The sequence below is a fragment of the Solea solea genome, chromosome 16, assembly GCF_958295425.1.
Source record: "Solea solea chromosome 16, fSolSol10.1, whole genome shotgun sequence".
In the NCBI taxonomy this organism is placed as follows: Eukaryota; Metazoa; Chordata; class Actinopteri; order Pleuronectiformes; family Soleidae; genus Solea; species Solea solea.
In genome coordinates this window covers 23,285,162-23,311,990 of record NC_081149.1, presented here as the reverse complement: position 1 = coordinate 23,311,990, position 26,829 = coordinate 23,285,162, and the positions used below count along the sequence as shown (strand labels likewise).

At 39.6% G+C, this 26,829-nt stretch overlaps 2 protein-coding genes across 5 annotated transcripts in view; one reads left to right on the top strand and one right to left on the bottom strand.

Moving 5' to 3' along the window:
- Positions 1 to 1,109: 1,109 nt before the first annotated feature.
- Positions 1,110 to 4,185, top strand: LOC131474916 (dual specificity protein phosphatase 3-like). Its single transcript, XM_058652637.1, has 3 exons — positions 1,110 to 1,246; positions 3,645 to 3,877; positions 3,972 to 4,185. Exons 1-3 carry the CDS (start codon positions 1,125 to 1,127, stop codon positions 4,178 to 4,180), a joined length of 564 nt encoding a protein of 187 aa, XP_058508620.1. The 5' UTR covers positions 1,110 to 1,124; the 3' UTR covers positions 4,181 to 4,185.
- A 6,692-nt stretch (positions 4,186 to 10,877) lies between these two features.
- The window catches only part of LOC131474914 (thyroid hormone receptor alpha), a 106,521-nt gene continuing 90,569 nt past the window's right edge, over positions 10,878 to 26,829 (bottom strand). For all 4 annotated transcript variants that reach the window (XM_058652633.1, XM_058652634.1, XM_058652636.1 and 1 more), the window contains 5 exons: positions 25,198 to 25,345; positions 22,784 to 22,989; positions 21,135 to 21,281; positions 19,239 to 19,497; positions 10,878 to 18,694 (listed from right to left, as the gene is read on the bottom strand). In XM_058652633.1, the coding sequence (XP_058508616.1) occupies positions 18,444 to 18,694; positions 19,239 to 19,497; positions 21,135 to 21,281; positions 22,784 to 22,989; positions 25,198 to 25,345 (1,011 nt within the window). In that variant the 3' untranslated portion in view covers positions 10,878 to 18,443. The remainder of the gene's footprint in view (positions 18,695 to 19,238; positions 19,498 to 21,134; positions 21,282 to 22,783; positions 22,990 to 25,197; positions 25,346 to 26,829) is intronic.

The following is a 26,829-nucleotide window of genomic DNA, read 5'->3' as shown; positions in this document are numbered from 1 at the left end:
CTTACTGAGGATTTTCATAATTTAGTGTTTAATGATTTAGTCATATTGACAGACTTTGTTTTAGGATATCTATATATACTACACTTTACGGTAAGAGAATGCAATTTCAAAATAAAAGTGACAGATGTGGTATTCCAAAATAAAAGCCGTCTGAAATAGCAGAATGTACCTATATTCTACCTAAATTTATAAGATTATGAAAAGGAAACTACACATTTCCACTTTACACGGATAGTAGACCACCTCACAAATATCAGACTATTCTGATATGGCATTTCAAAATAAAAGCCCTCTGAAATAGCAGAATTGACCTATATTCTACCTAAATTTATACAATTATGAAAAGGGAACTATGCGTTTCCACTTCACACTGATAGTAGACCACCTCACAAATATCAGACCATTCTGATGTGGCATTTCAAAATAAAAGCCCTCTGAAATACCAGAATTGACCCATATTCTACCTAAATGTATACAGTTATAAAAAGGAAACTACGTGTTTTTACTTCACGCTGATAGTAGACCACCCCACAAATATCAGACCATTCTGATGTGGCATTTCAAAATAAAAGCCCTCTGAAAAAGCAGATTGACCTATATTCTACCTAAATTTATACAGTTATGAAAAGGAAACTACGTGTTTTCACTTCACGTGGATAGTAGACCACCTCACAAATATCAGACCATTCTGATGTGGCATTTCAAAATAAAAGCCCTCTGTAAAAGCAGAATTGACCTATATTCTACCTAAATTTATACAGTTATAAAAATGAAACTACGTGTTTCCACTTTACACTGATAGTAGACCACCTCACAAATATCAGACCATTCTGATGTGGCATTTCAAAATAAAGGCCCTCTTAAATAGCAGAAATGACCTTCTTTTCACATCATCAAAGTGACATGAACCATTGACTGAATGTGCGTTGGTTTTGTCCACCACCGAGCAGTTAAAGGTACAGAACAAGTGTTCTCTTCTCCTCTGCTGGTGAACTCGACACCTGTCCTCCACGTCCACCTCCCTCCTCCTCTCTGTCTGTGTGTTTGTGCGTCACGTCTCTCTCTCTCTCTCTCTCTCTCTCTCACACACACACACACACACACACACACACAGACACTCCGACATGTCGAGCTTCGAGGTTTCTCTCCAGCAGCTCAACGACCTGTTAACAGACGACAGTGGTTTTTACAGCTGGCCCACCAAACACTTCCATGAGGTTTACCCGAGGATTTACGTGGGGAACGCGTGAGTCTCAGTGTTTATGTATATGTCATAATAAACATTGTTTTTAATTCTCATTCACCCGCAACAATGTTTCTGTTTTTCACTGTCAGCAACAAACACGTGTGTCATGACGACATTCATCACATTACCTCATTACACTCTGTTGCCATGGTGACGCGTGGATTCCCAAACAATCGCATCAAATCGATAGAGTTGTGAACAGATAGATAAATATTAACTATATGGAGCCTGTTCTATCATCAATGCCATTGAGAGTACTATTTTAATATGATGGGACATTTATGTTTGACTTATATATTAAAAGCAGTCCTGATTGTTAAAGACTAAAGTCATGAGGTCTGCAGCAGACAGAGTATGTTGATGTGGATAAATGTTGAGGAAAAAGGGTGATGGAAAAACAATGTGGGCGACGTAATAACCCAGCTGACAAATGTTGGTTCCCAGAACGCTCTGAGATCCCTGAAAGAATACAACCTTCATACAACCTTTTATAGAACGGTCTATGAGTGAAAATTGGGACAGATCTGCAGGTGAGAGACAGAATAATGACCGAATATTAACATGGAAGAAGCATCTTCACTCGCCCGTTATTAAAGAATAATGATTCTTATAAACAGGTGCCGCTTTCATACTGATATCTGATATATGCAGTATAGTAGAGGTGGGAATCACGATACATGGTCCACGATACCAATGACATCACGATACAACGGTTCTGTGATAATCAGACAATCATATAACGACACATGACGATATCTGTGTAACTGAAGGAAATAAAACGTTCACGTGAAAAGTTAAAAGTTACAAGTGCAGGATTTCTCTGTTCATTCACAACATAGAACAAAGTGCATAGAGTCTATGTATTGAACATGGATGGAGCATCTCTAACGTAGCTTTCTCCACCATTATCTCACTGTAAACTCTGTCTTCTTCAGCCATTCATCAAAGTAGCAACTGGCAGGAACTGTTTACTTTAGAGCGCCTAATTTACTAATTAAAATATCAATATTTGCTCTGGTGTATCGATTATTGTTTATCATGAGGAAGGTCGGCGACATATCATCAAATCGATATTTGACTCACGCCTACAGTACAGTGATGGTGATGGAGATGAGAAGATAAGGTGATGAGGTTTCACTGATACACTGACCTGAATCTAAGCAGTCACATCATTACGTCTCAACATAAAAATAATAATGTGTCATTTTGGCACATGATAATAAATGGAGCAAACATGTCCGTGGACTAAAGTCTAAGTCTAATGAACGTCCTCCTCTTCCTCGAGCTGGTGTTGAACTCTTGATCTTTCATCTACTGTCCTCGTGTGTCTGCAGTCATGTCTCAGACATGTTGGTGAACTTCTCGACTCAGGCTTCAGAAGATTCACTTCATATCCCTTTATTGTTGTTGTGTATGCTCGTGTCCTCTCTGTGTCTGTGCCAGACACTTTCTGTGGAGGTTGCGTTCAGATTTAGCAACAGTGTGTATCAGCTCTATTTTTAGCTCTCTACATCTGAAAAGGCAGGACGTGCTCATCGCCACGTGCACTTCCAGGCCAACTGTGTGTGTGTGTGTGTGTGTGTGTGAAACACTTTCATTAGCAGCTGAATAATTAGTCAAAACATTGCTATTTTTAATCAGGTGTATTAAATCAACTGTTTGACTCATCACAGATTTGCAGGTATAGTATATTATTTCTCACTGAAACCCCTGGTGTTTAACTTCTGTAGCAACTTAAAGCCCCAGTATATAACTTGTGTTGCCAGCATTCTGGTCTAGCAAAGATTTATATCACAACATCAACACACACACACACACACACACACACACACACACACAGAGAGTTTTCCTTTCTCTACCTGCTACTGTGTGAGTCCTGGAGTTCCACAGTTTCAAAGATGTGAGTAGTAGATTTCCAATGTTTTTTTTTCTCCTTCATCTGATAAAACATCACAGTTAAATAATAACAAATGATTCACAACATTTCTTAACTTGAACATTAATTGCACAACACGTATCGTCTGTCTCTCTAATCTGCACTGCAGCACAACAACACAATAACACAAAATAAACTAACAAGGCAATCAGAGATGGCAAACTTCACCCCATTCATGCAACAAGCCTCTGGCGCCCTCTGCTGGTCATGTTGACAAGTGTGGAAGCGCAGACAGACAGACAGACAGACAGACACACAGACACACAGAGCCACCAAAAACAACTCTATGGGAGTGAAGTAATAAAAAAACAACTAAACTTTGACAAAAGGTGCTAACTTACATGTGTAATAATTGGCATTTAATCACAATCGTTCTGGATGATATTAGAATATATTTTCACTAAGTCAGTAAAGATCTGTTGATTTGAGTCACAAAAATGCTCAAAGTTGTATTTTCCGCAGGTTTGTGGCGACGAACGCGCTGCGTCTGCGGCGTCTGGGCGTCACGCACATCCTGAACGCAGCGGAGGGAAACTCCTTCATGCACGTCAACACCAACGCCGAGTTCTACGCCGGCACGGGCCTCCTCTACCACGGGATCCCAGCCAGCGACACGGACCACTACGACCTCAGCGTTTACTTTGAGGAGGCGGCGGACTTCATCGGGAAGGCGCTGGCGTACAAACACGGGAAAGGTCAGAGATGGAGGCGGAAACCTGGCATTCTACAAATATTGTGAATGGCCGTTACTAGAATCACAAGAACATTTGCTTTCCTCTTCCTCTGCAGGTAAAGTGTACGTTCACTGCAGGGAAGGCTACAGTCGCTCACCAACCTTAGTCATCGCCTTCCTGATGCTTCGCCAAAACATGGACGTCCACACCGCTCTGGCCATGGTGCGGCAGAAGAGAGAAATCGGGCCCAACGACGGCTTCCTCCGGCAGCTGTGCCGGCTGAACCAACGGCTGGCGGCCGAAAGAAAGTCCTGGAACAAGTGAGGAGTGAAGAGAGAAGACACGTGTGCCACGTCGCCTCCTTTGTCTCGGGCTGTGAGGGGAATGTTCCAGAAGTGAGGGAAGAGGATCAACACGTGCTCGTAATGTGTACATTCAGACACGTTTAGTTGAGTTTAGTGTGTTTACATAGTGAACATCATGAATGGTACATTTTGCAGTCTTGAGTCCAATTCCCTTTAGGACCAAAAAACTTGTTTACTGATCCTTTAAAATAACACAGAGCAGTGTTAAATCAAACTCTCATAGTGTCACTTTAACACTAGTTAAATCTGTTTAAATCTGATTGTTTTAGTCCAGTTGGAGCTGACGAGTTACTCGTGTTACCGTGGACCTAAAATATAAAGTGGATATTATGACATATACGTGTATGTAAGTTTGTGTACACTGGTGATGCTTTTTGTCGGAGGAAAATGTAGAAACTGTGATGTTTTACGTTTAAAACCAGACGTTCTTTGTCTAATATGTTGAGACCTGCCTCACAAGTATTTCTCTGTGTTATTATTGTGTTTTAATTTTGACTTTATTTGGACATCGCGTGGTGTTTAAATAGCTAACTCTGTGATTATCCATCATCAAATAATCTGGTGACTAATTGATTATTATTTTTTTTATATTATTAGAGATGATTCATGATTCATTTTGTCCATAAAATGTGGGACAAAGGTGAAATCCGGATCCAAGAAACCAGAGCATTCATCGAATCAATTGTGTGAGTCATTTATCAAACTTTAATTATTTATAATCATTTCTTAATTGTTTAATAATGGAACAATTTTTGAATTTTAAGGACTACAATAAGTATAATATTAATGTACCATCAGTGAACATAAACTTTAAGGCTACTTTCCATTTAGCTTCCCCAGTCTAAGGACACATGCTGGCCCAAGCCTTTCCTGCTAAAATCAATCAAATCAATCTCTGGGAGATGATTAGTAGATAGATTTGGCCTGACACAGTATTTATGCTGATGGTAAATAATCTGTAACTCTTTGCCAAAATGGTCCAATCAGTGGAAACAGAAGATTGTAACTTAAACACTGCCATATGATGTCAAACATGTGACCTCACCATGTTTGGATAAAGTCTCAGCTGAATGTGGTTTTATATTGTACAACAGCTTGGCTTTGTTATAAACACAGTATAAGTGTTGTGTATCTGCAGTGTGTGTATTATTAGTGTCGTGCATGACTCGTGACTGAGTGTGTGACGTGTGTGCGTTGTATGATGGGATGGAGCCTCAGATTATGACTCTGCTGCTTCTACAAAGTGCACTTTATCTAATGACACTGGTGATTGTTGTTGTTGTTTTTCTCTTTTCATACATTTAGTAATAAACTGGGAACAAAAGACACAACTGAGTGGTTTTTTTTAACATCAAAGTAGTACACGGTGACAGGTGTAACCATGTTGTCCTGTAGAGGGAGTCGTTGGACTGTTAAAGTGACTCCATCTGCATCTCAATACTGTAAAAACACCAGTGTTTCTCTCACAGACTCTGATGACGTCATCTGTCAAGTGTAAGACGCTCAAATATTGACCTTGTTGATCCCCAAAAAGGTTTCTTTCTTTGAGAGTTTACGTTGTTTCCCGTCTGCTAACTCGTGCATGGAATCCTCGTCCCTTGAATTTATTTTAAAAGTGAAATAAAGGAGGGAGTTACTGTGAGCTGCAGCTGTGCATCATCTCTTCCTTGTGATTTGTTATCTATCCAAAAGCACATGTGATGCACATGACTGACCCTGTTTTAAACATACACCATTATGTCCCACATCACCACCGTCAAGTGACCAGAAGTGTTTGATTGTTTTGCTGCTCACATGCTGTGAATTAAGGGGAATTCCCTTTAGGGTAAGTGATTATGAGGGAGGATGTTCAAACTGTGGTGACGGCCCCAAGCTCTCACTGACTGATGGTGGACGCACAAATGCAAATAATACAAATAAATACACGTACATTTGTGTGTCGACACATTCTTATAAATTAAACAGTAACATTCTGCACAAAAGAAACTAACTATAGTTAGCGTGTGATTTATAAAAGAAAACAAGAAAAAAATACATCTCTGGACATAATATTACTCTATATACTGTATGTATTAATATTGCTTCTTTAAGTTCAAATAGTGATGCATATCATTTTAATTCCACTACATTCTGACTGATATAGAATTTTACTTGATGTTTGTTCTAAATGCTTTTTTTTCTCGTTTCATTTCCTCTGAGCTGACAGTGACTCTCTCTCTGGTTGTGAATTGTATTTAACAGATCAGTTCTTATTTTAAAGTCATAAACTTTAATGTCTGTAGGTTCAGGAATAATGAATTACATGGTTCATTGTAAGTTATGACAGAGTATTAGGGCCACATTGAGGAAAATCTTGTAAATTTATGACTTTAATCTTGTAAAATGAAGACTTTATTGTCGTAAATTAAGACTTTGTTCTTGTAAATTAACCACTTTAATCTCATAAATGTACGACTTTATTCTGGTAAATAAAATCGGACATTTATTTACAAGAAATTAAAATATTGAGTATTTGCAAACTCATGTATCGCGACATACTCACACACCAGCTCCAGGGAGAGTGAGCACCATCTAGTGGAATGAAATTTGTTTTATGCTAATCCACAAAAAGTTGAATGTTTATTTGAAACACAAATTAAAAAATTATATATGTACATATATATATATATATATATATATATATATATATATATATATATATATATAAATAAAAGTAAAATACATAGTTCAGCATCAACACAAGAGAAAACACCTCTGTGTTTACAGTCGTACTCGTCCCCTGTTGCCTCCTCATTTCCTTTCCTCCTGTAAACCCTAACCATGCGGACAGTGGACACAGACTGATGTAAGTGTGTGTGCACATTCCACAGGTTTAGGAGGCTGAGCTCCATGGCCGGGCCTCTCTCTCTGTCCCTGATGTTTTCTCTGTCTCTTTTGCCCTCTCTTCTGTTGTCATGCTCTCTCCCTCTCTCTTTGTGTGTCCATCCTCTCTCTCTCTCTCTCTCCCTCTCTCTCCCTCCCTCTCTCTCTCTCTGTGTGTCTTTGTATTTTTGTCTCTGTCCTGGTCTGACACGTGGAGTTGATGCAAGGACATGTCTGTTAGGAGCTGAGGGTAAACTCTTACATAACAGCAGTCTGCATGAATGAATCCGTGGGGGAGGGTAAGCCATGTGTTTCATGTGAGTCAGATGCATGTGTGTGTGTGTGTGAGTGAGGTATGAATGAAGCATCGCGCTCCTCGTCTCGCTCCTCAGTCTTTCAAACTATTTATTTATACCGGCGCATTCAGTTTTAAACACTAAACTCATGTTGAACAGCAACAGTACATTTACATTTACATTTAAGCATTTGAGCATTCAGCAGACGCTTTTATCCAAAGTGACTTACAGAAGATGAATAAGCTACGTAGAAGAAGCCTTGGAAAGAAGTCCACTAGATAGGAACAGTGGACTGACCGAGGGTGAGAGTGCAGAAGTGGATCCAAGTGCAGGGGAGAGGGGAGGGGGGAGGGGGTTTAGGGTAAGTGCTAGGACAGAAAGATGCTCTTGGAAGAGCTTCTTGCGGATAGACAGGGGCGCCCCTGTTCTGGTAGCGCTCGGCAGGTGATTCCACCAGCGTGGAACGACACGTTGGCACCGTCACACGACAATCCTTTGATGAACGGGGTGGTTGAGGGGTAACATAAGCCTTTAGGAGGGCATTTAAGTGGGTGGGAGCAGACCCATGAAGCACTTTGGGAGCTAGCATCAGTGATTCGAATTTGATGCAGGCGGCTAAGGGTAAGACAGCGGAGCTCAATGAACAACGTGAACTTTTAGGCTGATTGAAGACCAGGCGTTCTGGACCATCTGTAGTGGTTTCACAGCACAGGTTGGAGGCCTGTTAGCAGAGCGTTGCAGTCGTTGAGTTGGGAGATGACCAAAGCCGGTACTAGGAGCTGGGTAGACTGTTGAGGCTACCGAGCGCTACCAGAACGGGGGTCTTCAAGAAGCTCTTGAAAATCCAGCTCTTCCAAGAGCATCTTCTGTCCTAACACTTACCTGCACCATCTCCTTCTGCACTTGGATCCACGATCTAATGGAGTTCTATGTAGCTTATTCCTCTTTGGTAAGTCGCTTTGGATAAAAGCATCTACTAAATGTTTAAATAAAAATGTAAGAAGACGAAAAATGTACAACGACCAAAGCTGGGTAACCTGTTGAGTTAGAGCTGGACTTCACGGAAACAGGTTTATTATATCTGTAATGTTTACACATATATATGTACTACAGCCCTTTGTGTCGTTGCGTGTGGACGGGGATGTTTCCTGAAACGATGGCGTCTTTACGTTCTGTGCTGCAAAGGCAAGAGTACAGGTTGGAGAACGACGGAGTTAAATTCTTCTGCTGAATAAAACCCTGGTCATTCAGCAGTTTGAGGGAATAGATGCTTCTTGACTCCACACAAACGTCAGGGCTGATAGTATTGCTTGACAGTTTGTTCTCAGATGAAGGACAGATTCTAAAAATGTCCTGTTGTTTTTGTTATTGAAGATTAAAGAATAATATCAATACAGAGAAATCCCCACAACTTCCTTTGTTTAGGGCTTAAGTGAAAAAGTGGATCTGAGAGAGTTTAAAGCCACTAAAAGCATCACTGCTGACAGCTTTTGTCCTGACATGGACTCAGTATTGATCTCAGAACATGATGATAAATGACATATTATGTAATCATGCCACACGCTCTTAAAGCACTGACATGTGAATAAACAATAATTACTACTTGTGTGTGTGTGTGTGTGATTTTTGACAAACGTGCAAAACGATTACAACTGAAAGTAAAGTCAGTGAAATATTAGCGTCATCAAAATAATCGGGACAATTTTTTGCTGCGAGCACTTTTCCTTTAGTTGAGGGGAAAAATCTGTAATGGATGTCCCCGTCTGTCAGTCTGTACACACACACACACACACACACACACACTATCCATGTCAGCGTGCAGCATGTCTGCTCTGCACCAGCTGTGTGTTTTGGACGGGGAAGGCGGGGGTCGAGCGGGTCCAGATTGGTCGAGAGCAAAGCTGCTCATTGTTACATCATCGCCACTACAACAGCGCTCCAAAAAATGTGGACAGTGGCCGGCTCTCACGCGTCTCAGAGTGTGTAATAATTTAGTGGTTTGTTTCCAAATTTAGCAGCAGTGCATCAAGCAGTCGAGAAGCCGTTCAAGCCTGTGCATGTGCACGTATGATTTACACGGAACACAGCATTCAGCGATCCAGGCTTTTAATTACACACACTACACAAGAACATCTGGATTCAGAGGGAGGGAAAATGGGAATCACAGGGAAAATATTGTCTCAAAGGAAAATGTTGATATTTTAATCCTTAAATTAAGGCTCTGTAAAGTAAACAGTCCATACCAGTTTCACTCACCAGGTGTCCTCACGGTGGCGCTGCTCAAATGAATAAGAGAAGCTCCATCCACGTTCAATACATAGACTTTATGCACTTTGTTCTCTGTTGTGAATAGAGAAATCCTGCACTTTTAACTCTTCGGTTACACAGATATCGCGATGTATCGCTGTATGATTGTCTTGCAATTTATGGATTATCAAAGAATCGTTGTGTCGCGATATTGTATCCTGTGATTCCCACCATTTTTAACAACACGGTCATGTGTCTACATTAAATGGTGGTACGGTCCAGCTCTACTGCAGGTTTTACTGGAAATAATGAACGTCTGACTCCAGCTCAACTCCAGTGTCGTGTGGAAACAAGCCTCTGTCTTCACTGTGTCGTGTCTGATGTGTACTTACCAATAATCATCTCAATGTTTGATTAAAATGACTGATAACTGGATAAATACAATATATATAATTAAAAAGTAATGGTAATAACATGGTAGTGAGGTCTGATTAATTCATTGATTAATCACCGTGTTGCATTAACACAGGTAGCTTTTACTGCAAATGTACTTGTACCTTAATAAAATTGGACGAAGTCTTCCGGTAACAAACCAAACTCCTGTTTTGAAAACAACAGATTTGTGATCGGCGCACGTTTTGCCACCTGCAGCGCACACCATCGTGTCCACTCGTACGTGCTGTGCTTTATCATCTATTTTTAAATAGGAACATTCACTCATTCATCGCCTACTGCTTTAGCCTCCACATGAGGGTCATGGGGGAGGTGGGGTCATGGTGTGAAAGGCGGGGTCAGAACCTCTGCATGTTTTTAGACATGTGGGAGGAAACCACGGCGAAAACGCACGCACACACGGGGAGAACATGCAAATAGAAAGCTATGTTAAGAGAAGCCCCGCCCATGTTCAACACATGGACTCTAAGCACTTTGATCTCTATGTTGTGAACCTGCACTTGTTCCAACTGGGTCGCGGACTTAGGTTTAAATAAAAGTTCTATAAAAGAAGATCTGGAACTAGAGATTGAGATGATTAACAGAAACATATTTAATATCTTTTTAAGTCAATCAAGAATAGAATTCCATTGAAATTGAACTATTTTTGCAAACATGAGCGTCGCCCCCTGGTGGCTTACTGCTACTTCCTAACCTTTAATTTCAATAGAACTACTTTTTCTCTACAAATGCGTGCGACGCCACAGAGAAACATCGCGTCCGTCCGGCGACGGCGTCACAAAACAAAGGCGAGCCACGTTGATATCAAATCATTTTATAATGCTGAAAATGAATGTCACATAGCCACAAACACAAACAGCTTTGAGCCACTGAGATGCCATTCTCTGATTGTGCCATGAATGATTCGTCACAGAAATCAAGACAAACAACAACTGTGCCCGTTACAAACCCATGACCAGCATTTTTTCAAAATACACCGTCAAATGGTCCACCCGGGGTCGTTCAAACTACGTCGCACTCTCAGCTTTACATTCAACACTGTGCTGCGCCAAATATTTATGGCTGCTTTCGCAAGCAGGAAACGGCCGACTGCTCGCGCAGGGCCTCAAATGATGTCACTCTGATTGGCTAATTGGGGCCGACTTGTGTGCTTACTGCATAGGTCAGTGGGAAGGGGAGCTGCAGGGAGCAGCAGTATAAAAAAAGAGGGGACATTTTGTATCAGGGGAATAGTCGTCCAGGACAAAATGTCCAGAATCTCTCTTTTAAAGGCACAATTTACTGGCCTGAATTTAAGTACAATGGTCATCAATACAAGTGTGTAAGTGCATATTTGCACTTGAGGAGATGTGAAGGCTTGAAGAGACAAAAGTCTCTCTTCAGAGCTTCAGGGAAGCGGGAGCAATTTTTGAAATTCCTTTCCACTGGTGATTATTTTGAGAGGATAATTTAAGCTTGCGCTGCATTCGTCATTATTCATTTGGCCAAACTACGTCTCATCTGGTGTCCGGATGAAAGCGTCAGTCCTCTCTTTGTTAGTCAGGGCAGAGCACACATAGAGAAGGAATAAATATCTTTTAGCTGATGGTAAATATTCAAAGCATGGCTTCATATTGCATGCTGTCACTTGCTTATAGATATAACATAGTAAGTGCTGTAGTTTCTTTTTTTTTTTTTGTTATGATTTCTAGAGGAACAATACTGTCATCACAACCTGGACAGATCATGTAAGCATTTCATCAAGTTGATGCACACTTTTACATTTTCAATGTATTTTTTTTTTTCCTTTTTTTTGTGAAGTATTTCATTTCAGGGATGTGGAGAGGGTTTGGCCAGAAGCGACTAAACTTTCAACCTTCTCTACAGAAACTCTTCCAGCCACCAGTTTTTAATTCAAAAAGTTTGGGGCCACGTTTTTAATCTTCCTGTGACCACAGTAAGGTCCATATTCTGCCAACCACTGAATTTCCATGCTTGAGACTGACCACTCCCCCTCCCTTCCTCTGGCACAGATTGATTAGATGAGGTATGAACAGTTGTACTTTTTTTTTTTTTTGGTTTACGATTTTGTGATCTTTTTTTTTTATTGTATAACTTAATGACTTGAGGCTTATCTTCCATCACAAGCATATTTCTTGTTACAACACTGAGATTAATATATGGCAGATTTATATATCGCAGGATGAGCCCTGGTCTAAGATCAGAATGTTCTTCTTCTTTTTTTTTTTACATTGACCCAGATCAGGGTTAAGAGCAAACGCCCAGCTTAGAAAGTGATACAGCCCAAGCAACTGTGGAAAGCAGGATTCAAGTTCATTCACTTTCAGTTCAGATTTGAAAACACATCCGGGAATTTTAGGGACCGTAAAAATGTACTGAGGAGGTGGAGGGGGTCTGAAAAGGCAAGGTTTTTCTTACAGGGAGGGTTGTCTGGCTTTCTTGGAGATTTATATTTTATTAATAAATTACCTTGTTTATAGATGATAGAAAAAGAAAATAACAAAGTAGAAAAAAAAAGACTTTAGTTAGTACCTAATTTCTCTGTAAGGTAAAAAAATATAGTGTTCAACCCCCATTACCACAACAGTCATTTTTGAACAGTCCCTTAGAAGAAACATATTGTTGGATTTTCAGCCCATTGGTGCAACAAACAAATATGAGAGTGGCAGCAGACATCAGAGCTAAGTAATGTGCATGCTGTGCATTTACTGTACATTTACTGTACATTTACTGTACATAAGTGATGCTTAATATATCAAAAATAGAAGTAGGTTTTGGGCTGGCGAAATACTGGCTGCGAAATGTGCTAACAGAAAAACCACATAATCATTTAATTTTCTAATTTACACGATTGTATACTAAATACAAACAACAAAACTATATATATGTATATATATATATATTTATATATACATATATATAGAGAGCGAGCGAAAACTGTGTCACATTAGCCCGAATGCTAGTCAGCTAGCTGCAGTGAGTGTTCTCTGCGTTCAGAATCTTTGGTGTAATGCTAATTACTCAGATGTGGGAGCAGATAAATTCAGCTAACAACTAAACTAGCCTACCACATTCTGTGTTTGACGTGACAATACTCTACTGGGCTGTACTGTGTTATTAGGTTGTCAAGACGTCAGCTAGTTAGCATTTAGCTTGCATTTCCTCTATTAGCAACAAAGCCAAATTGAAAAAAAAATAATAATAAAAAAAAAAAATAATCTAGAGCCTAAATGTGTGTTAGGGTGTGTTTCTCAGTCACCGAGAATATAAGCGTCATTATAACATCAGTGGTGACAAAAAAAGGCGGGAAAACCCAAATGTAGGTTTCAAATCTTGAAAACTAGCTAGTTGGCTAAGAAATAAAACTAACTAACTGCAACTGTTTAAATATGCCAGTCAATTATAATAAAATTAAGATAATGTGCATAATTATATCACAAATATGCATATTAAAGTGCCAACATACACACTACAGAGCTATTTTTTTGTGCCAAAACTCTCAATGAAATGTGACCAGTGGGCCGGTTCCTAAATCTTATAATTAACATTGTGTTTTTTATTACCAGAATTAAACAAGTTGAACTGAAAGTGAAATAAAACCTGACCCTTGGGTGATGTTATAGCACTAGCTACCACTGCACTAATGATGGTCTGAAAAGTGCATATACAGCCATTTTCTCACAGTAAAGCATCAACACAGATAGACATTCACTTACCAAGAACATCAGATGCAACTTAATAATGACATCAAACATAATCATATAAAACCAGACTTTTCACCATCCAAAAAACAAATCTCTTGCTTTACATCGCTCAGGATTTTCAGTCCTCACACATAACAAGTCTTTTACAACCACACTATGTTTTCAACAAAAAAGAAAAGAAAAGAAAAAAAAAAAGACATATCAGTAGCAGTCTATCACACGATTGGAGTTTTAACTCCACCAGCAAATTCATCCACCCTTGAATAAGCAGAACAACATACACTTGGTGCACAATTAAAGTAACATCAACAACATCTAAAACATAAGTGTGGGACGTCACACCGTGTCTTTAATCGTACAATGTCAGTATTTTACATTCCACATGTGGACATATTGCTCCAGGGATTGTCGACTTTCTCCACCAAAGACTGCTAGAATGAGTTAGGGTAGCTTTTTGTCTGTGTGTGTGTGTGTGTGTGTGTGTGCGCGTATATGTATATGTGTGTGTGCGTGAGGGAAGGGAAGGGAAGAAGACAGCGCACACTACTAAGAGGATAGTGGGAATTTAAGTTCTAAAAAGAGAGTGGAATGGGAATGACGGGGGAATGGAAAGAAGAAGAAAGGATGGTGAGAGAGAAGTGAGGAGGAGAGAAAGGATGCTTCCCTGGGTAATTAATGAAAATAGTAGGAATATCTCATATAGAAGAGGTAAAACGAGTTGCATGAGAGTTGTTGAACTGTTTTAGAGTATCTGTTGGAATTTTGCTCCATGTTGCAGTGGCAGAGCTTAGCATTAAATTCACATTTTGAATTGTAAACGTAACGTATATCTAAAGAAAAGTATTCGCTCGCTCTTTGACGAGGAAGTACGAGAGGCGACAGGGCAGCAATCCGACTTTAGAAGAGCTTTTATCAAGCGGTGCTTTACTGTCATGACAAACAAACAGGTCGCAGAACTGCCCTGTGCACCACCTACTCAACTAAACCATGCAAAACATCCATTTTTCTAGTATCAGTTTGGATACAGAAGAGCAAAAAGTGTCCAAACCTAAAACGTACACAGTTAACAGAATTTTTAAGTAGTAACTCTGCCTGGTTAGGTCTGAACATAGCGTTACCGTAGTAACAGTGACGTCCAGGTAAAATGGCTATTTGGTGAGGAGAATGTTTCACGGACTATACTGGTCTGTCTCTCAGCTATGCTGGTGCAACTGAACTGAAGGCAGTGTGCTCTGTGGTGCTGGTGTGGTTCTCTTTTTTTTTTTTTTGTTTGTTTTTTTTATTTTTAAAAGGACAGCGGGAGGACTTCTCCGTTGATCATTTGGCTGAGTGTGAGAGAGCAATAGAGACGTACAAAGAGGCTGCGCTTCCAGCTCAAATCCCAGTTCATGAAGCCGTGTGGACCAGAGACCAGATCCCATCTTTGTCTCTCATACACACATTTCTGTTTCAGGGTCATTCTTGTGCTCCTTGTCGTGATCTCGAGGTATGCGAGCAGCAGCTAGACCAGGATGGTTAGTTGGCGATCACCACAAGGCAAACAGCTGAAAACTACTGGTAAATATTACTTTACAGTTAGTCATACAGGTGCGTAAACTTGAATTCCGACACCATCCGCTACATGACCGAGCTGGAAGCGTTATATTCAGCCACTGATCGCTCCAATGCCACATAAAGTGACTATAACCTTTATATATTGTATATACTTTGTATTATTCTGTATTTATATAGTGTATATTTTGCATTACTAACCTCTGTGAGGCACATTGACATGTCAGAATTACTAAGCCAGTGTTTCCCTGTCGGAGCCATGACCTGGTTGCAGCATGGCTTTCATTCACAGTGATCGTGAGCAGAGTTCGTTACAAACGCAGCAGACCTGGATAGGGTTTGGTGGATGTGAGACTTTCCTGCTTGTGCCTGCACACAATATTGCTGTGTGTGCACGCTGCTGCTTTTTCTGTGTGTGTGTGTGTGTGTGTGTGTTTATATCCCTGTATAATCAGCGCTTACTGTTCTATTTAAATACCCTGCAACTTAGATTAGTAACACTGAGAGTGGCGGCACCTTTCGGCCATTGTCACAGTCCAGGTAATCAAGAGATGGAATAAAGGACCGCGTGTGTTTCCATGTGTGTGTGTGTGTGTGTGTGTGTGTTACATATTTTAAAAAACTATAGTTAAGACTACTTCAGACAGGCAGAAAGAGGAAAAGATGTGGGGGACGGGGATAAAGGAAGGGTTCTGAGCTACTAAGGGATACAGACATTGTGGTTTTAGTGCAACAGAAAAAAACCTGATCGTTATTTTAAGTGGATGGCAAGTCGGGATATGGTTGGTGGAGCTTGTTTCATGTTGTGTCTGGGATAGGACAGTCAGTCACAAAGTCTTTTTAAATGGCTTGATTGATGTCCATTTCTCCTGTGACGGTGAGGGAAGGATCCATTGTTGAACTGTAGATGTGAGAAAAAGGGTCTCTTTCTTTTTTTTTTGTGTGGTGGTTTGCTATTGGCTTGGCCTGAGTCACATGGTTACCCACCACAGTTGTCCGTCCACAGTTTCCCTCCCGTTGGCCCAGATGAAACTATATCCAGAGGCAAAATACTGCTGACTCACTTGCTTTTTTTGTTTTTTTACCTCTCAGTCACCACCAACATAGTCCGTTGGCCAAAATGTCTCCCACTGGAGTCCCAGCGTGTTTGAGTTCAACGGGCAACACCACAAACTCACCACCGCCCTTTTTGTCATTTAAGGTACCTGAATAAAAAACATAACCCCAAGTGATGGTTGGTCCCATGTGGCGTATGGTACAAATGAGACCGGGGGAGAACATGACAGAATCTGCCAGGTCAGCTGACAAATGTTGATCCACGGCCTATTTTAATAGACACGTTGTACACCATCGGTGGAGCAGCAACCTCAACAGGTGCATGTTGGCAACTCTTTTGTGCACGTTGTCCGTATGTGTGTTCACCTATGTCGGGAGGTGCGGCTGCACTGAGACAAGAAATGAGAGGTGAGGTAGAATCTGTCGGTTTTAAGCGGGACACGGGAGGGCGGGGGGGGGGGCTGCAGGAGTGAGTGCCATCCCCTCCCACCACCATCTGCGAACACTGGACAGCAGGGAGGTGGGGAGGCGGGGCAACAGTTTGAGACGCACGGACATGAACACGCACAAAGGCAGGAAGTGTGGTACAGTCCAGCAGTGATTAACTCGTGAGGAGGAAGAGAAAAAGCAACACAACGACCACCGAGGTCATACATATAAAAAAAAAATATAATAAAAGATGCGTGAAATATGTGTGTGTGAGGTAATAAAAACAAGAGGTACGTGTTGAAGAGGTATTCTAGATATAAATAATCTAGATAATATATAAATTATTTATATTATATGCTATTATTGACATTTAGTTTCCTTTCTGTTAGTTTTTTAATCTCCAAGCACAGTGGGGCGAACATATAAGATGTTAATATAAGACTCCTTTCTGTAAACATATGAACTTACACTGTGTAATCAATGTTTATACACAGTATATATGTAAATAAACACAGTGATTATTGGTTATACTGACACAGGCTTATATATACTAATATATTAATAAGTTTCGAACACTCATCACAAGTGAGGTTGATGGTACTACAAATAAACTATCTAAGATAAGCGAAGTTAGTCAGGCTAAAATGACCTTCTCTATTTCTAGTCTTTGTGCTAAGCTAATCTAATTGGCTGCAGGATACGCTTAACAGTATGTTTACAGAAAGGAATACAATCATACTATCTTATAACTATATTACTATTAATATGAAACACACACGCACACACACAGGTGTGTGTCAACAATATTTTCAGTAAAAATAAATCCCACTGTAGCTTCTATCACGAGCTGAGACGTAAATGGACAAATGAGGATGGTTTCTAAATAGACTACCATATGATAATAATAATAATAATAATAAAAAAAAAAGGACATACGTTACACAAGGTATGAGGTAAACGTGTGCGAGTGTGTTCTGTGCATGTTCAGACGGAGATAGAGAGGTCCAGCATGTGAGGGGAGGTAGGTTGACAAACACTCACAGTGACCTCGGCGGACTGAAGGGGCGGGACTGCACGTGCAGATGATGGTCGGTCACCGTCCAAGTGAAAGAGATGCAGGAGAGCTGGCTATGTGGACAGGGTGGAGCTCTCTGAGGAGCAGCTAGTGGTAAGGTCCCAGAGATTAGAAGGACTACACTGTTCTATACTGAAGGGTGTGAGGAAGGAGTAGAACCATAACCTTAGTTTGTATGAGTTGCAGGAACAGAGTGCAGCTGTTATTTGTTTCCACACAGGTGCAAAAGGAGTTAAATGTTGATGATACTTTGTGTTTGCATATAGATATTCTGCAGTTTCATGGCACTGTGTTTGGAATTGAACCCTGTGAAAAGGCTGACTATTTTGCCCCCGTGTGTGTATCATATACCTCTCAAAATGACAAAAAGTAGCAGTGTGTTTCTCTCTGGTTATGTTAATGTGTTTGCTGGTGGTAGGTGGTGGGTCTTGTAGGTTTTGATAAAAAAAAAAAAAACGGGGGGGGAACCAAAGTTTTCAGTTCTCACTGAAGACGAATAAAAAAAAAGAACTTTTACTTCTCTGTCTTTTCTTTACTTCTGTGTCTGTGTTACACTTCCTGGTCCTCAAACACCTCAAGGAAGAGCGGGGGAAAGAGTTCGCTGGGACACTCCACCTTCATGTGGAGGAAGCGACTGGCATGGCAGGCTCCGATCATTCGCAGGTCTGTTACCTTCATCAGCAGCTTGGGCCAGAAGTGGCGGATGTTGTGCTTGCGATGGTTGATGTAGTGTTCGAACGCCAGCAGGTACGCCTCTTGGCACTGCTCAATTTTGTCCATGCTGGTCAGCCCCGAGCGGTCTGAGTGACAAAGGAGACGGAAGGAATTCCAAAAAAACAAAAACATTTATTCAAATTTTTCAACTTAAAGACAACTTTTCAGCATAAATACGTTTCATATGCGTCCACTCTACTGTTTCTATCACTCATCCAGTTTGAGACGATGCAGGATTAAAGGCAGATTAGAGGAGACTATATTCAAACTGAACGTGGACAACATTTTACACCACAAAAACACAATACTGGATTTACCGTTCATGTCTCGATTGTTTATATCCTGTTGTGATATGTGTCACTTCTTGTCACAGTTTGATGTCTCATGTGACTCAGGCGTCAACAAAGTTGTGCAAATTTTGTGTTTACATTTTGTAACATGTTAATTGCGGATGTAAAAAGGAAAATTCCATGAAGCCGTTCAACAAGTTGAGTGATTTGATTCCTTTCAAAGTATTATTTCTGTGCAAATTATGAAATATTTGACTAAAGCAAAACGACTGTGATGCAGTAAAATCAGTAAAATAAAGTCTTTCCACAAAAGAAGCAGCATTCTGATCACTGTACTCACCTGAACTCATGAGAAGCACAGCCTGCATCAGAGCCACCTCTGTGTCATCCAGGTTAAACTGAGCCAGACTCTTGCCCAAATCAAAGATGGCGTCCGAGACCACTCCCAACCCGCCGTTCTTCAGCTGCTCGCGCTTCACCGCCATCTCACCGTTCAGCGTCAGCGTTTCGCTCTCTGGGTCGTAGCGCACGGCGGCGCGCAGTGACATGATCTCCATGCAGCAGCCTTTCAGCAAGATGATCTGGTCTTCACAAGGCAGCTGGGAAACACCAGAGAACAGGAAGTGACGTGAAAATGTAATGAATTTCAATCAACAATCTTGACCTTAACCTACTTTACAACAAGTATAAACCAAATTAGCATTTTTAAGATAATTGTTTTGGATTTATTGCTGGATTCCAGCAGCACCAGAGGAAAAAAACACAGATGAACGTCATGCTGTCCTGCTAACGATGCTCCACATGTTAAATGCAGAGAAATACGTTGTAATTGTAATTATGTAACTGTGAAGCCTCTACTATATATATATATATATATATATATATATATATATATATATATATATATATATATATATATATATATATATATATATATATATATATATATATATATATATATATATATGTGAGTTATCACATCACAGAGAGAGGGCAGAGACAGAGAGAGATGGAGGAAGAGGTTGATTAGTGTTTGACATAATGACAGCTAAAAATAAGCATGACAAATGGCTCCAGACAGGAAGTATCCCATCAACAGCAAAAAAGCTCTTCAGTCATTTTACACTGTTTATGACACAAGTTTGGAGTTAACGAGCAGGAACTCATGCACCACTGACAAGCCACACAAGAAGCTTAGTCCATTTATCTCTCGTCTCTATGCGGCTTTTTACTCACTACCTTTTATTCAAGTGTTCAGCTACAAGGACAAATGTACCTTTCAAAGGTAAATCACAGAGTCTAAAGTATATAAACTATCTTCTCCTGGCTTTGACAGAAACTGTGCAGTAATTACAGCACGCACAAAAAATGTCAATATACATATAGATGTTATACGTAAAGGGTTAGGATATATAAATGAACATTAACAAGTATGTGGATGAGGCGCTGGTTTTCGACACAGCCTTGAAGAGATTTTTTAATATTATCAAATGAGATTATATAACGCAGCAAAGGATAGATTTACTAGAGTATGCAAATCTTTCACTAGAACTTTAAACAATGGCTCCTCCATTTACAGCAGAAAACCAGAATTTCTACCCGTGCGACCGTAAATATTGCTAACTGGATTAACACTGTTAGCACTAGCTCGACGGATAATCCAGCTAACGTTCACTAACGAGATGGTTGAACACAAAGTCAGGGGCCGACACAAAAACAATACTGGAAAACTAATAAAAACTAGTTTTACAAGTGAACTTAATGGCTACAAACATGTTATTGCACTAAAAACTAGGGGCTAAAGCTACAAGCTAACACAGCTTTTTCAGTTATCCATGAAGGATAAAAAGAGAAACAGAACTTTCACTGCAGCCATTTTGACATGAAATAGAAAGTAAACACATGTGCTATGAATCTAATTAAGAACCTTAATTAACATCATTAGTAGCACCTGTGAGTACAGTCTCTAACATGAACCTGCTTCGCTGCTTATTAACGTGGAAAAGACAAAAGGCTTCATTTGGTAAATTTACCTTTTAATTTTAATTAGCAGGGAGATATTTTTTGAACTGGGTCTAAATCAGCGCACTTTAACAGACGTGCATGGGTTTGCTATCTTACAACATGCTTAGTAATACAAGGAACTCTGGATTAAACACCACATGTAACCTTAATCCATTATGTACACACACATTTATTGGTTAAAATAGATTTGAAGCATGCAAAGCAAACCCACCTCTGAGAACATGGGCAATTTCTTGGCAAAGTCAACGACACGTGTGATGGCGGGTGTCATTATCTTGGTGAACTCACTGAAAGCTTCCAGGTCCACTTTATCACCATCGGAGGTGGGAACCATCGGACCTTGGCCGATATCATCCGGCTAAAAAAACAAAACAAAAAACTCAATAACAGGGTAATGTTCAGATAATTGAGTCATGAATGTGTAATATGGCAGTGCATTTTCGCTGTTGTTAATAACAACAGCAGTAGTTTACTAAATCAACAGGAGAAGTCTTGGTCACTCAGAGCAGAGCAAAAAGCCTGCGGTAAGATGTTATATCACTATCAGCAGCACCACTGTTTTAACAGAATGGAAACTTACAACAGGAAACAGCTTTGAGCCACACAGTAAAGACACAAAAACATCTACAAAGCCACTTCATATTCACAAGATCCTTCTGTAGAGGAATGAGACAGTTGCTAAAAAGAAAAATTGATTCATAAATGTGTTCTGTGATGTAACCTCACCACCCTGGGTTATTATTTTTTTATTTTTTCTGGCAGGTCTTTAAAAAGTGTATTTTGACAGTTTTTGCCTTTGTGAAAATAGTTGCCCGGTAACAGCCATCTGACTTCTGTCTCAAGGTAACCGTCGACAATGTAGACACGTGTATCTGCATGTGGCTCCGATCACATGGGATGTGACGGAGCGTGGTGCGGATGAAAGGAAATGAAAGAAGTTGCTTTCTTTCATATGTGAGTTCAACTCTTGATAAAGGGAAACAATGTTTTTGAAATAACGACAGATTCAACACGTAAAACTAAGATTCTCTTGATTTATTTTATAGGTTTACATTTTGCATTTACAGGACATATTACCAGATTTTTAGTGGCAGCTGGAGCATTTATATTTATTTTAAAACTGTTTCCTGTTTTAAAATATATGTATTTTTGGGATGATATATATAAATAATGATACTTTAGATAGCGGTCTCTAATTAGACCTTTGTACAGTGCTGTACATCAATGACAGCAACTTAAAAATTCTCAGGCAACTTCTGGGGTTGTAAGGAGAGTCTTTTTTTCTTTTTTTTTCTTTGACTTATATGCAGATTTATCAGGGTTATTTGAAATGACTGGAGAGATAATGAGACTGAAGACAAGCCCCCTGGGAAGGCAGCCGCCCAGTTTTGAAAAGCTCTGATGTGCAGAGAGTAAGAGAATCTGAGGCTCGTGCACTATGGAGATGTTCATTCTGTAAAACTGATGGTGTGAGACACAGAGCTGAAACGATGAATCGATTATTCATCGATTCATAAATTAATCGACAACTATTTTGATAATTGATTAATCGATTTGAAGCTTTTTTCATGATTTAAACAAGATTTCCGATTGTTTAAGCTTCTTAAATGTGAATATTTTCTTAATTTCTTTGCTCTGGATAACAAAGAAATCATTAAAAGTTCATCTTTTTGCTTTGTGGACAAAACAAGACATTTGAGAGCGTCATCATTTCCAGGTTTGACGAACACCGATCAACATTTTTTTAAGGTTTTCTGATATTTATGGACCAAACGATTAATCGAGATTATGAAAATAATATAGAAGATTTGCATACATTTACTACAACTACAAACACCAATGCCATTGACATTGACTTACCATGAACTTGCGCTTCTGTTTCCAGCTGGATCCCTGGGCGTTGGTGTGCCGGTGGGCCTCGGTCACCATCCTGATCAGCTCCCACTCCGCTGTGTCCGGCTCTGGCCTCACCTGCAGCGTCCGAACCATCTCCTCCTTCTTCCTTTTCTCTCGGTTTTCCTCGATCAGACGCCGCTTGGCCACTCGCTTGGCCTCATCCAGCACCACTGATGGGTAGGAGGAGAGAACACTCGTTTAGCTGAATTAAATGTGTGCAGTGTGTAAGAATTATGGCGTTATTTCCACCGGCTCGCCTCGCCTCGCCTCACCCCGGTTTAAGTAGCCTGGTGCCAGGTACTATTTTTAGTACCTGCTCCAGCGTACTACAAAGCATGGAAACACTCCTCTACCTTTCCACTCTCTGCCATTTCCTCGTACCAAGCACATTCATTTAAATATAAAATTGGATGACAAACAAACTCAACTAGAGCTTATAACCACTCTCCTGTAACACGTCATCTTTTATTATTCACTTTAACCTGATATTTATGAAAAGGAACGAGGACTGAACATGTGACTCTCGGCAGAGTCGTCCCTGAATGAATGAAAAGAAAGGATTCTTGATTTAATATTCTCAGAAGTGAAGCTGGATGACCTTCAAAGGAAGGTAACGAGAGAGTTTATTACCCGTGTGTGGCAGAAAAACAAAAAAACACATACATCTACACCTCAATTCAAAGCTGACAGGAAGCATATGTAAGTATTTAGTTAGATATTCTTTACTGTACCGCCGTAATTGCTGCAAACATGTTTCAAGGGGAAATGTGGTAAATTCAAAAACTACACGTTCACTTTAAGACTATTACAGACGCTGTATAATGTGTGTGTATGTGGCCGTGTGGCTATGTGTAAAGTAAGAATATTACAGCAAGACAACAGCAGCTAAATCAACATAATTAAAGTGCTGTGGGAGAAACACACAGATGCTCTGTATTCAGTAAAGTAAAGAAAACATTTCCTTTATCCGGGAAAGCAGACGTGCTGCTAAATGAATATTACTCCCAGGACACGATGAGATAATGTAATAGAAAGGCACTGCGCTGTTTTGAGTGTGACCGTGCTGACATCATCATCATATGCTCACATCATGGTGATGATTAAGCTAGAATGCTGATATTTGGAAATTACAGTTTAATGTTTAATTAGATACGGCTCCATTAGAGATATGTAACTGCAATTTTGCTGATGGATATTGCAATTTGATTGACTATAATTTCTATACTACTATAAAAACTGATATGATCCATAAACCCAGAATATCAAGTAAATGCTTCACAAAAGCATCTTTTATGTAAAACTGAGTCATCCAAATGTGCTTTTTGCAACTTTTAGGGCAGCAGTTTGCTTTCATTTATATCAGCCTGGGCAGTAACTTCCTGGAGTCTCAGGTGCGTGCCTGGCAACTGCTCACAGCCGAGTCTACAGTATGTACATAGACTTTTTTCATGTAAAACTGACTAAAACTAGATTTTTTTTCATGTAAAACTGACTAAAACTAGACTTCTTTTCATGTAAAACTGACTAAAACTAGACTTTTTTTCATGTAAAACTGACTAAAACTAGACTTCTTTTCATGTAAAACTGACTAAAACTAGACTTCTTTTCATGTAAAACTGACTAAAACTAGACTTTTTTTCATGTGAAACTGACTAAAACTAGACGTTTCATGTAAAACTGACTAAAACTAGACTTTTTTTCATGTAAAACTGACTAAAACTAGACTTTTTTCATGTAAAACTGACTAAAACTAGACTTTTTTTCATGTAAAACTGACTAAAACTAGTCTTTTTTCATGTAAAACTGACTAAAACAAGACTTTTTTCATGTAAAACTGACTAAACCTAGACTTTTTTTCATGTAAAACTGACTAAAACTAGACTTTATTTCATGTAAAACTGACTAAAACTAGACGTTTTTTCATGTAAAACTGACTAAAACTAGACTTTTTTCATGTAAAACTGACTAAAACTAGACTTTTTTCATGTAAAACTGACTAAAACGAGACTTTTTTTCATGTAAAACTGACTAAAACTAGACTTTTTTTCATGTAAAACTGACTGAAACTAGACTTTTTTTAAAGCTAATTGTCGATCTAACAATTGTAGATGCTTGTTTGTACAAATGTATAAATAACCTGGGATAAGCCTCTTACATGTACAGTCTTACACTGCCATCTCCCTACAGCAGCCACAGCCTGTGTTAACCAGACGCTAGTTACGACACAAACACAGGAGAACAACTTCCTTTCTGATATGTCAAGGCCACCATAGTTCCCTCACGTGCTTGGTAAAGGTGAAGCATGAGCTGTATATTAGAGCTTTGTGCCTGAATCTGAATTTAAAAACCAGCAGTGGTGGTAAGAACAGATGACTCACAGTCCATGGCCATGCCCACAGAGATGCACTTCTTAAAGCGGCACAGCTGACACTGGTTGCGGGTGATCTTGTCAATAATGCAGCAGCCTTCATATTTACAGGAGTATGATGGGTGGAGGTTTTTCTGGATGGTTCTTCGGAAGAAACCCTGGGGAGAGAAAAGAGAAAAGAAGAGAGAGCATTCAGTGAGGGGGAATCTGCAACACCATAGCCTCCAAATTAAATCCAATGAAATGTTTGAAGCAGCAGAACAAGTGCATGGAATGCGTTGAATCACATGGCAGGCTGCTGATTGCATGGTCAGACCCTGCTTTACAAGGATGGGTGTGTAAGCCGTGTCGGGAATTGTGAAAAACACACACACTGAATAGCTTTTAAAATAAACTGCACAGCAGGTAATACAGTGAGAAGCATCCCTCAATAGTACTAATATAACAAAAGCATGTACTTTTCCATAATGCCCGAGCGAAAACGACTATTTTATTTGCACTATTCAACGCGACACAGTGGGATTTCAGTTTATTTCGTCTCCAGTGGCGAGAGACGGTGGACGGGCTTCTCTACGGGAAGCCAATCATCAGATAATCAATCCCCGCTCAGCGGATACAAACACCCACATCCACCACGGAGGATTGTGATTTCATCAACACACTGGAAAAAACGGCCACTTCAAAAAGAAGCAAAAAAATGTAATACAAGATCTTTTTTATCTTGTAATAGGAAAAAAAGTGGACCTTCTCTTGGTAAGACTTCTTGAAATAAGACATTTATATTTAAGCCTTATAAGAAAAGAGTGATCTTGTGAACTCATTTTTAGCTATATTTTACTAGTATTGTGATGTTTTGTGTCTCATAATAAGTTGTGGTGCTCAAAAATAGTATTTTCCCCTCAAAAGTAGCATCTTTTTTTTAGGTGTATTCAACAAATTTTTAGTTCTATAATTGTGACACTGTTCTAGATTTAAGTTCAACACCTACTTGAAATTAGATTAGAAACAAAATGTCTTGAAGTTAGCATTCCTGACTCGTATTAGGCAGCGTAAGAAAAATAGCCATACTGCACTGTGCGTTGTGAGTTGGGCATGTTGACCATGCCGTTTTCAATAAAGCAGATTTGTTGTCTCAATTCAAGTTAAGTTCAGAGATATTTTGACTAGAAATTAGACAAATATACTTTATGATTTGGAGTGTTTGCAGTGCATGGGTCTCTACTGCTGTGACACAGATTTTTGCAGTGCAGAGGGAAAACGAGGATCCACTTTTGCTTTGAATAAACACTGTTATTCAGTACAGTATTGATTAGCACATTTCACAGCACGGCAAACACATGTCCTAAGAACATCAGTGGTTTTTTTTAGTCATCCAAATGTGCTTTTTGCAACTTTTAGGGCAGCTGTTTGCTTTCATTTATATCAGCCTGGGCAGTAACTGCAACTGCTCACAGCCGAGACTACAGTATGTACATGTAATGTACTGTATGTGCTGAGCTAAACAGCTGTGTGATGTTTTTGTCTGAAACTCAAATACTGTACATGCAGCAGCACAATAATCTTCTATCAAGTATCTTACAAAAAAAGTAGAAATGCAGATTTTTTTTTCTTATTACAAGATAAAATATCTTGTATGAATTTG